The 12400-nt window shown below is 40.0% G+C and overlaps 1 protein-coding gene across 2 annotated transcripts in view; it reads right to left on the bottom strand.

The window, feature by feature from the left end:
- Kiaa1324l (KIAA1324 like) overlaps window positions 1–12400 on the bottom strand; it is a 192837-nt gene that overhangs the window by 29717 nt on the left and 150720 nt on the right. For both annotated transcript variants that reach the window (XM_021162113.2, XM_029477444.1), the window contains 5 exons: window positions 10297–10560; window positions 9471–9644; window positions 4987–5176; window positions 3526–3622; window positions 2704–2805 (listed from right to left, as the gene is read on the bottom strand). In XM_021162113.2, the coding sequence (XP_021017772.1) occupies window positions 2704–2805; window positions 3526–3622; window positions 4987–5176; window positions 9471–9644; window positions 10297–10560 (827 nt within the window). The remainder of the gene's footprint in view (window positions 1–2703; window positions 2806–3525; window positions 3623–4986; window positions 5177–9470; window positions 9645–10296; window positions 10561–12400) is intronic.

Genomic DNA, 12400 nt, shown 5'->3' with positions numbered 1-12400 from the left:
TAGATAAAAACAAACAAACAAACAAAAAAACAAACTCAGAAACAACTGAGGCTGTCAGATTTCATCTGCCAGAGATGACACACTGTAAAGTTTTCCCCTACATTACTCCAAGCCCTCCAGACACTTTTTGGAATTAGGCACTACATACTTGCATTTTCCAGATCAAGCAGAAAGGTTGAAGTTTCTAATCACAGATAAAAATTGAAGTCCAGATAACATTTTCCCTCTCAAGTACACACTCAGCAGAACATACACACACCTCTCTGCTCCCTGTCCAGACTCTTCACTTTTTAAGAGCTGAAGGGTCTTTTGAAAGTTTTCCTGATCACCAAGCTTCAAAGACCCTGTTGACTATTACTAATACTGAAGTCATTTTCTCATGGTTGGCCAAGAATAATTCCTGATGTGGCACTGTTGTAAGGTCTCACTCTGACTTCTTGGTCAACACCATCTGAAGGCCAACTGTCTGGTTAGCATCTTTTTCTTGGATATTTTAAAGCTTCAAAAAAAGGTGCAACAATAAGTCTTCCTCAAACGTAGAATAAGCAACCTGTCTATTACTTCCCTGTTAGTTGAAAATCTTTATTCAACCCTTCAGTAAAAACCCTAATTATCTGAGAACAAGCAAGCTACTGTTTTCTTGTGCTGATCCTTGGGCTCCCCCTTGTGCCTTGATGGGAAATTCACTCAAGAGAAAACTGAAAGTCTTAACATTTGACTGTGGGACTCAGTATAGCTTCCTAGGGCAGTTGTCTGCATGCACATTATCACAGCTACAAATGAATTTTTATCAAGATCTGTGTGCCAAACCCTGCCATGAATACTACATTTTAAATCAGCATTTCAGAAGGCCAAGATGTAAACAATAATACTAAAGAATAGAGAATCTGTCTCAGGAAAGTAGAGCATGTAAAATCTATGGTATGTTAGGTCAATAGAAAGAGCCCTCCGATTTTAGTCTGGTTTTCAGTTGTCTTCTATTTTTAGAAATACTCCAGTGTTCAACACCCAGAGATTCAGAAATAAATTCTAACAATAGATATTCTAAGGTTTCTGCTTCAGGCAATCCAGAGAAACCCTGGTAAACACAATAAAGTTCCCTTAGAGGTAAAGCTTGCTGGAAGTCAAAAAGAGAAACTTTACATTCTTCTGCTCATGAGATGCCATCCTTTAACCCCATGAGGCTATATTTTATTTATGGTGAGAAATCAAAATCCGCCTTGGCAGAGTAGAAACTGATTTATTTTCTACAGGCCATACCCGGTCATTAGGATACCATCTGCTTGAGTCAGAGACCTGGCAAGGAACCTTTAAAGCCATCCAGATGGACTTGGAAGACCAGACCCAGAGAGGTTAATTACAAAATCTGGAAAAGGACCTCACGAGGACTATAGTAAATGTAATGAGCACCACAACTCAAACTACCCAGCCGATCCCCAGAGTGATGTGATGTGTGTCTGGTTCTGGAATCTCCATATACGTCTTTACGTAGACTCTACTTTGCTGTGGGGAATCCAGCTGCAAGGGAACAGAAGGATGCTCTTTAGCTCAGGAGCATCCATCTTTGCCCATTTCCCTATCCATGTCTATTCCTCTGTTCTCTCATCACATTCTTCTCTCACCTTCAATAGGTGAAAAAAAATAATGAATCATTAGAGCAATGCGAACCAGAGAAGCAGCTAGTGAGAAGCGATGCTAGTGTACCTATATCTCCCAAAATAAGCCAACATTACTGTGTACGATTGTTGCTAGAATACACAGTAGTTTCAGGTATAGTAACATTTTCTAATCCACATGTAGCATAAACAGGAGAGCTTTAAATCACTCTTGAGGTTACAAAAAATCTAAATCATTTTCTTATTTAAATGATTTAGATAGAACCACACTATCATCATAAGGTCCCTTAACTAAACATCCTGAAAATACTGAGACACTTAGGTGTCCTTCGTGGGAATGGTAGGCTGCATTTAAATGAACAGCTTTCAGAGCCTAGAAGTTATATTTTGGTGTTTCCAGCAATATTTAACAGGATATATCAAATACAAACCACAGAGAGCTGGTACTTCAATTTCAATCAATTGAATATTCTGCATTATGTCCTACTGGTCAGATTCATCCTGATGATTCTGCTACAATTTCTCAAAACCCTGGGCTTGAAAATGGACTTAAGCGTTGTCTTCAAGACCTCATTCCCTTGCAGAGAAAGGAATCATGACACAGGTTAGATTAGTTAGAATACTGTGTATTCTAGCAACAATTGTACACAGTAATGTTGGCTTATTTTGGGAGATATAGGTACACTAGTTAGTCCAAGGCCTTAATCTCCAGACAGTTAATTGTTGATCTAGTTCTAGGAAACAGGTACACTCCCATTCAATCAAAGGAGACCAATAAACAGTGAGAATAAACACAAAAATACAAACAGTGCAATTCCTTGTTTACTGCCTAAGTAATTTTGAAGAAAGTCAGCTGCTGAAGGGGAAAGGGACAAGGGGATGTCATGTAAGAGGCTGGGAGGCAGTCCGAGTGACTAGCACCTATTCATCTGAATCATGCCCTGACATATTCCTACAATACACCCACTGGTTCTTTTGTTCTCATTCTGCTTTATTTCATAAAGAATATGTTTTAACAGCAATAGTCCAGACAGCTTTGCTTCCAACAAGGAATCGGACAGAATAGCCCTGTAGGAAAAGTCAATACCTGGGGACTGAGATCACACCTGCACCAGGTCTCACGGGATTACACCTCATCTTCACAGCAGTCGATCGACCATTGATACAAGATGTGGTGGCTGTGGAAGACCTGTTGTAAAGCAGGCACTAGATTAAAGACCAAATACAATACAGACGACCAGGACACAAGGGTCATGTACAGAATGGCTCCCATGCTCCATGAACAAACAAAAAGAGAAAATTATTAAAGGTTTCTAATTTCTAACTTGACACAAATTCAGTATATTGACTTTCACCACCTGTATGAAGATGACCATCATTAAGGCATTTAGTAACATTATTATGATTTTAATCACAATGAAAATTTTTGAAGGAAACAAGAGTCGATTGTATCAAAACATCAGGCTAAATAAAAAGCGAGTTAATGAATAAGAAGTAATTACTGCTTAGGCAATGAACCAAAGTCTCCTGAGAGAGAGAGAGCACGCACGTGGTGTGTGTGTGAGTGTGTGTGTGTGTGTGTGTGTGTGTGTGCATGTGTGTGTGTGCATGGTGTGTGTGTTCATGGTGTGTGCATTCATGGTATGTGTGTATGTACAAGGTGTGTGTGTGTGTGTGTGAAATTAGATCCTCAAAAAATTCTGTTTCTTACTTTTTATCAAGCCACTTAATGCCCACATTCTTATTGTCCATTGAGTACAAGCTGCCATGCTAGGCACCCTGAAGCAACATTATCTTTCTTTCTTGCCACTAGGAAATTATAACCAAGAATAAGAACTAAAACCTACAGATTGAGACATACGAGCTCTTTATTTAAAAAAAAGTCACAAGAAAAAATACCTTCACTTACTTATAAAAGAAATGAACATCTGGTACTTGGCTCGGTGACACTGGGAACATATCCTCCTTGATATTAACGTTCTGCAAGGCAGTGTCAACAGTGACACCTAGGTGACATTGAAAAACAAACTCTGAAGCAGCAGGGAAAATTAGGTTTACTTAGTCTCTGTACATCTGAGTACAAAAATAGCTTTACCTTAACAACTGTCCCTTCACCCATCCCCTCACCAGAAATATTAATCTGAGCCATTCCAGATAAGAATAAGAAATCTTCTAACATCTCCAGAAAAAAGATTCTAAGCCCCAGTCATGAAATCTAGCTCATTTCACTACCCTGGATGCTTTGTTCTTTTGTTTTGTTTTTCTAGAATCTGTAGGATATATACACTGGTTTAGATGGTTTCTCCGGTTCCTTTTAGTTCTAATGTTTCAAAAATCTATTCCAGTATTGCGCTCTTCCACCGAGTTTTGTCAGTAGAGACAGGTTATGTTTGCTCACCTTAAAGTACAGACATGTTTATTTCACCAAGCCTGGTGCTCCCATGCCCATACTTCAGCTAGTTTTATTTAATTACTGATTTGCTTAATCAGAAAGACAGAATTTTCCTTCTCTTAGATAAAACAGTAGCAGACTCAAACCTCTGCCAATTAGCACGAACATGGCAGCTGACCTTGGTGCTGGAGTTTGAAACGCAGTACATTTGGAGTCCACAGCAACACCCTCAGATCAGGTCTCACACCCCCAAATTTTCACTGCTCCCAGCAGTTATAATGAATTTGATTCCTAAGAACCACTAGGAAACTGGGTTACTTTAAAACTTTTCTATATTTTAGGACCTCAGACAAAGGGAACAAAACTCAAGGTACCAGCATCCTCAATGAAACTCATTTGTACATATTATGACTTATGTGCTTTTTAGATTTTTATAAAGAATTTTTATTTGTACAGATACATACAACCATGTGTATACATATGGAGGCTGGAGTTGATTTGAGGTATCTCCTATCTCTATCTTATCTTTGAAACAGAGTCTCACTGGATGTAGAGATCAATCATTTCTGCTAAGCTAGCTGGCCATCAAGCCCCAAGGACTTTCTCTAACAGCACTAGGATTTTAAGCTGATCCACACACCCAGATTTTGCAAAGGCACTAGGGTTCCAAACTCAGGTCCCGCCCTTGGGCAACAAATACTTGAGCCATCTCTCCAAGCCTATTTTTATATCTAAACTATTCAACTAAAGAATCTGAATGAAGGCGAGCCTCTCATAAAACATTTGATCACATAGATGTCCACACAGGAATGAAGAACTCTTGAGACTGGCCGATAGTGATTTTTACTTTGCAAAATGATAGTTTATTAAACTTCAGGCTTTAATTGTGTGTCATAAACAGCAGTATTATGACAAGTTATTGTTATAATAAAATGAGAATGAACACATACACACATATATTAGCCAAAGGAGACTTACCTAAAAACATATCTGCCAGAATGATAGACTGGGATGACAAGGCTGCCCGGAAGCCCTTACTTTCAGAAGGAATAATAGTTGACTGGCATACAAATGCTCCAACCAAATTTGTGTAATCATCTGACCCTGTCACCATTTCCTTTACCGTAAAGTCTGAAATATTGTTGGTACAGAGAGCCATCTTTCTCCCCTAGGAAAGCAAAGCCACAAGCAAAAGGTTCACTGATAATCAGTCTTTAACATGAATCTCAATTAGTTTGTGACTTTTATCAGACTATCTCCTTACAACAGAGATGCTCATTTAAACGTTCTGGGATGATGCCCAGGCATCAGTCTCAAGGCAATTCCAATGTTCAATAGAGGGTGGGAGTTGATGAGGTTAAGCTAAGCCAAAAACACTGGTCCTATTAGTACAAGCATCATTTGTTTTAGATGAAAGCCATATATCATCATCTAAGAAATGTTCACTTCAAAGGCATTCAGGGGAGGCAGCAGACTGCTGGTGAAGATTTGGATGCCAAGGAAGAAACACATCTCTCTCTCTCTCTCTCTCTCTCTCTCTCTCTCTCTCTCTCTCTCCTCCTTCATGAGTTTGACTATGGTTGTAGAAGGCCTAAAATCTTTATTGCTAAAGAATCCTAGGACATCCGAACTCTAGACTCTTGATCATCACTGTATCTTAGTAACCTACTCTTGGACAAAATGGTATATCAGTTTATAAAATAATTTAAAAGAATAAAAGTGAACAAGAGGTTAACTTTTCATCCAGAGGATGGTTGTATTTGTATAATGTTTAAATACACTGCAAGAACTATAGCTTGCTCTATAATTTTTACAAAGAAATATAAAAAGAAAATTGGAAAGCTATTTTATTGACCTTAGAGTCAATACACACAGACACAAAACATAAATAGTTCTCATTTTTAATACAACTAGCAATTTTAACATATAAATTTTCTCTCACCATAAGGCTTTCTCATCACAAAACAGGGAAAATAGATCTTTTCTAAATTGTTGTGGCCAAGAAAATAATAAAAAACGGGTAAAAGTCTGGGGGCGGGGGAGAAAATGACAAAGCCTAAAAGAAAACAAGTGAGAACAGTAACAAAAAGTTGGGCTTAGCTCCTGCCTATTATATTCACATGAGTTTGAGGTTATCCTGGACTATATATTGAGTTGTAGGTTATCCTGGGCTATTCACCCAAAAGAAAATAAAACACATACATACATACATACATACATACACACACACAACCACACACCACATGCATACACACTCAAGAATACACATATATAGGCACATGCATACAGAGAGAGACTGGGGGGAGAGAGAGAGAGAGAGAAACTGGGGAGAGAGAGAGAGAGAGAGAAACTGGGGAGAGAGAGAGAGAGAGAATGAATATGAATGAGGACATTTAACAAGACAGAAAGATTAGACAGTATACAAAAATAGTATTAAGAAATACAAAAGATAATAGAACCAATCTCATTTATTGCTTCATATCAAGGTATTTATTATGTGTTCCTTTATTAAGTGGAAGGTTAACCTAATAAGTGTGTTGAATTACCACCTGTAAAGTCAGGTCCTGAGAAGTCCTTTGTCTTAAACAGGGTCCTATTGCTGTAATAAACCACCAATGGAGGAGTTAGAAAAAGGACTGAAGGAGCTGAAGGGGTTTGCAGCTCCATAGGAGGAACAACAATATTAACCAACCAGACCCCCCAGAGCTCCCAGGGACTAAACCACCAGCCAAAGAATACACATGGAGGGACCCATGGCTCCAGCTGCATATGTAGCAGTGTATGGCCTTATCTGGCATCAATGGGAAGAAAGGCCCTTGGTCCTGTGGAGGCTCGATACCCCAGTGTAGGGGAATGCTAGGGCAGTGAGGCAGGATTGGGTAGGTAGGTGGAGGAGCACCCTCATAGAAGCAGGGAGAGGGAGGATGGCATAGGGAGTTTCGGAGGGGAAACCAGGAAAGGGGATAACATTTGAAAGGTAAATAAAGAAAATATCTAATAAAAATTTTCAAAAAAAAAAAAAGCAACTTGGAGAGGAGTTTGTTTCATCTTAAAGCTTATTGTCCATCATCCAGTGATGTCAGGGCAGGAACTCAAGCAGGTCAGTTACTTTGAAGCAGTAACTGACTAAGAGTCTATGAAGGAGCGCTGCTACAGGCTTGTTCCCCATGGCTTGCTCAGCTTGCTTTCTGTATACAAGTAGCAACACCCACATTGGACTGGGACCTCCTGAGCCAATTATTAACTAAGAAAATACCTGACAGACCAATCTTACAGAGACATTTTCCTCAATTAAGAAACCCCCTTCCCAAACGATTCTAGTGTGTATGAAGTTAACAAAAAGCTAGCCAGCACATTCAGATAACAAAAGTCATATAGTCATATGTATCTTATTTAAAAACTTGTGTGGGAACCAGATCGTTCTCGTTTCATCTAACACGTTTGTCATAGCATCTCATAATGACGATGATTGGATATATAGGGGTAAATATGAAAAGGAAAATTGCCCATTACATATTAATTTTTGACTTTGTTAATGGTATATATAATGAATATTCTCTCTGCCTTTCTCTCTCTCTCTCTCTCTCTCTCTCTCTCTCTCTCTCTCTCTCTCTCTCTCTCTCTCATGTGTGCCCCACCTCCAAACTACAACCTCACACACCAATGAAAATATGGCACCTACAGTGGTAATATTCTCCTATTGATGGTAACAAAGTTCTACTTCTTTCATCCCACCAAATAAATACCATATTTATCAGCAGTGGCTACTTTATCAATTAACATTTGATCCTGTGTATCTCTTTTTTAATTTGGACAGAATTCCTCCTGGTATTTCCCCCCTTTAAAAAATATAACCAGAATTCATGTTATAGGTAGAAAAGGAAAGTTGAGAACTGGCTGAACTGAGTTCACAGAATGTTGTACAGGTGCTTCCTAGGAGACTAGTATGTGAGTTGGTTGCCTGAGGGAGGGCGAAGATCTATGAATATGAATCATAGCATCACTCAACTGGGTAAACCCAGATAGAGCAAAGGGACAGAGGCAAGAATGCCTTCTTCCTGAGCCTGCCACATTCTCCTCCTGCCACAGACATTAGGACATCAGGTGTTCTGACCTTGGGACTTATAGCAACAGGCCCAGGTCTCAGTCTTCAGCCCTCTCTTGTTCTAAAGCCTTTGTACTTGGGCTGAGTCATACTGGTAGCATCCCAGCAAGGTGTGGCATTTCCAGAGAGCCTAACATAGGGTGTTCATGCACCACAATTATTTACATCAGTTCCTCACATAAATCTTCCTTCATTTATGTACATATTTCTTTCTGTTCCTAGAGAATACTAACACAATAAGCTACTTTACATCATAACACCTTACCTATATTTTTAAAAAGTGAGATTAACAAATTTAACCACTTTATCCTTTCACACTTTCAGGAAGAAAGAGAGGGAGGGAAGGACTCGATGTATTTAAGCCATACCTATAAGGCTTGCAGTTCAGCTGATTAGATATCAGATTGGCTGGCAATTGGACCAGATGAGACTACCCTGATAGAGAAAGCTGTCAACAGGCTAGGAAGTGACAAGACTTCAAAACATTCTTGACATTAGTTGCTGATTGCCGTGCAGGTGTTATTGGTCATTTAACACAGATATCTTTTTTTCTTTTTTTTTTTAATTTTCATTTTCTTTTTTTTAATATTTTTAATTAGGTATTTTCCTCATTTACATTTCCAATGCTATCCCAGAAGTCCCCCATACCTTCCCCCCCACTCCCCTACCCACCCACTCCCACATTTTGGCCCTGGCGTTCCCCTGTACTGGGGCATATAAAGTTTGCAAGTCCAATGGGCCTCTCTTTCCAGTGATGGCCGACTAGGCCATCTTTTGACACATATGCAGCTAGAGACAAGAGCTCCGGGGTACTGGTTAGTTCATATTGTTGTTCCACCTATAGGGTTGCAGATCCCTTTAGCTCCTTGGGTACTTTCTCTAGCTCCTCCATTGGGGGCCCTGTGATCCATCCAATAGCTGACTGTGAGCATCCACTTCTGTGTTTGCTAGGCCCCGGCATAGTCTCACAAGAGACAGCTATATCTGGGTCCTTTCAGCAAAATCTTGCTAGTGTATGCAATGGTGTCATCATTTGGAGGCTGATTATGGGATGGATGCCTGGATATGGCAGTCTCTAGATGGTCCATCCTTTCGTCTCAGCTCCAAACTTTGTCTCTATAAGTCCTTCCATGGGTGTTTTCTTCCCAATTCTAAGAAGGGGCAAAGTGTCCACACTTTGGTCTTCGTTCCTCTTGAGTTTCATGTGTTTCGCGAATTGTATCTTATATCTTGGGTATTCTAAGTTTCTGGGCTAATATCCACTTATCAGTGAAAACATATTGTGTGAGTTCTTTTGTTAACACAGATATCTTAAAACAAATAGAGATCCATCTCACCGCGGACAGACAGAACTCACCTCATGCCCACATAAACTGATGTTGAAGAAATGGAAGTATTTCGTTCCCTTGGAGGTGAAGCTGGGGCCATTCATCAGCGAGCCTACACTGCTGAGGTTGCGGAAGTCATAGTGTAGAGTCTGGTTTTCTTTTTCATGGTAGAAAAAGCAGTCGCTATAGCAAAGCGAGTGGTCCTTCATTTAAAGACAGAGAAACAAACAATAATGCAGAAAGATTAATAACTGCTATGAAGAAAATGTTTTCAAAAAGTTCTAGCTATAAAATCTTCCAGTAATTTTTGCCTTAGTTATATTTTGTTATACCAGGGATAGAGGATTCCTAATTGCTAAATGTCTCTATAAAACGTGCAGAAGAGTCAAGATGTTTTTAATCAGGGATATTTTCTCAGATAACCTCCTTATGGGAAGCTATTTTTAAGAAATACTAAAATCTTTCCATGAGGCCCACTTTCACAGACAATAAAACATTTCCGTTGAGCTACTCTGATCTGCTGGTCTGCTGATTTGCTTCAAACTTGTAATGCTGTACACCAGGAGTATTGCTTCCCCAGGCACTCCTACACCCAGCTCACAGGATAGCTCCTCCTATCTTGGAAATGCACAAGATATCAATTTTAGTATTTTTGAAAAAATTCTTATGAAACATTTTCCCTCATGTTTTGTCAGTAGTAACCAGCATTTCCACAGCATAAATTCAGAGCTCAATTAATGTAAGAGAAGAGGAAACAGGAACGAGAATGGCAGAGCATTTTCCAGCATCAATAGCAACTCCACCATCTCTGCCTCCGCCACCCCAGAGGGAGTAACTGGACAGCCACTCCCTTACCTGGGTGCTTTTACTTCCAGGCCCACACGGAATGCAAGCTTCCTTGCCATAGACCTGGTGGATGGACAGGTAGGTGTCAGCTGGACACTCCTTGCACTGGTTGGTTTCTTTCTCAATGTAGTGGCCTGGGGGGCAGGGTACACACGATGAGGCCGACTGCTCAGAACCCAGGGCACAGGCACGACATGACGCTGCTACCCCATCAACTGCATTCGTGGCTGTGATAGAATAAATCTTCACCACATCATTGATGAATCGTCTGTTCTAGAAAGAGAGCAGAAAGATTGGCATCTGCCTTGGAGGGCAACTGCATGAGCAAGTTATGTTTTTGTTGACACCACCAGAATAAACAGTGTTCCAGACTGACAGCTTGAGTAACAGTGGGTTACCTTCACTCCCATTCAGTAGTTCTAAATAAAAGCCCTTACATCTTGACATTAGAAGCCACTTTCTATAACCACTGAATTCCAGATGTGTTGCTGCAGCTGACATCAGACACATCATAATTGGCACTGGCACAGTGATAGACTGTATCCAAGACAATAGCAGAGTAGCTTGATATCTCACCTTGGTTTACCCAGGCATAACTCTTAATGAAACGGTCTGATGCTGAAAGTCTGGACGTGTGGAAAATCTTGGAAGGTAAGGTCCTCTTTTCATCACTCAAACACTGTGTGATACTGAGAGACCCATTCTGAGCATTTCTTTCCTTCTCCAGCCCTTCTCCTAAGCAATGCATTTGAATTTCTATCAAAAGGATGTCAAAGGAGCAAGCAAGATGCTGAATCATGCCTCATTTTTTTCCTCTTGTCATATAAGATTAATTAAGGTCAGGTTTTTGTCACCCTAGTGTACAATGTCACATCTGACTACTCAATGCTCTTCTGAACCAAGATGAAAAGACAAAGAGGGAGCTGGCAAGATGGCTCAGCGGGTAAGAGCACTGACTGCTCATCCGAAGGTCCTGAGTTCAATTCCCAGCAACCACATGTTGACTCATAACCACCCATAATGAGATCTGATGGCCTCTTCTGGTGCATCTGAAGACAGCTACAGTGTACTTATGTATAATAATAAATAAATCTTTAAAAAAAGAAAAGACAAAGAGAAGATGGAGTTCCATCTGTGTTCACCCCCTCATGTTTATATTCTGAACACTAAATAATAACCCCCCAAGGAACAATGAAGTCATGAAAAATCTGGGGACTTGCTTCCCACTGATAATCTGAATAGAAAAGAGAAAAATGAACCACACGTGCCACCACAGCAATGAAGCTACTCCCAGCAAAGATCCACCTTGTTCTCATTTTCAGCAAGTCACATCTGTGGAGATACACAACAAATAACATGCCTGAGACTAGGGACATGGTACAGTGGCAAGGTGCTTATGTCACAAGCATCATGACCTGAGTTTGGCTCCCAAGCAATCAGATAAAAACTGGGTATGGCACCATGGGCTTCTAATCCCAGTGATTGGCACTGGGTGGCACAGAGGCAGATATCCTGGAGGCTCTCTAGCCTGCTAGTCAAGCCACAATAGCTGTTGCTAGATTTTTCTGACAGTTCCTGTTTCAAAAAAATAATGTTGAGATTAGATGACTTCCAATGCTGTTTCTGATCTACATACAGACACACATTCACAGATATACAAGCACAGTCAAAAGATAGCACACACACATGTATGTACCCCCCCACACATACACTCCAAAATACATACATATATGCATATATACCAGCTCTGCTAATATTGACACATCTAGAGATGATTAGGTCTATGCTAACAATGAAAATCAAAGAAAGAAAGGCAATGGTTGGCTGTGTTCTACCATTCCATATACAAATGCATTCTTTCTAAAACAAGACAGCATCATAATGAAAAACACAAACCCACAGTAGTCAATGACGCTTAAGCAAATATTCCTGGTCGGATAAAGGAGAAGGAGGCTAGGAAGCTTCTCAGGCTCCTAAAGACTTAAAAACTAAGGCTTAAGTAAAGACAAAATTGAATTTTCTTATAAGCTTCAACAACTGTATTTGCTCATCACTCAAAATAAAAGAGGTCTGTTGTTATTCCACCCATTTCATACATTCGTATTCTCAAAAA

The sequence above is a fragment of the Mus caroli genome, chromosome 5 (assembly GCF_900094665.2).
Source record: "Mus caroli chromosome 5, CAROLI_EIJ_v1.1, whole genome shotgun sequence".
Taxonomy (NCBI): domain Eukaryota; kingdom Metazoa; phylum Chordata; class Mammalia; order Rodentia; family Muridae; genus Mus; species Mus caroli.
Note: the sequence above shows the minus strand (reverse complement) of the source record. Positions and strands in the feature narration are given on the sequence as shown.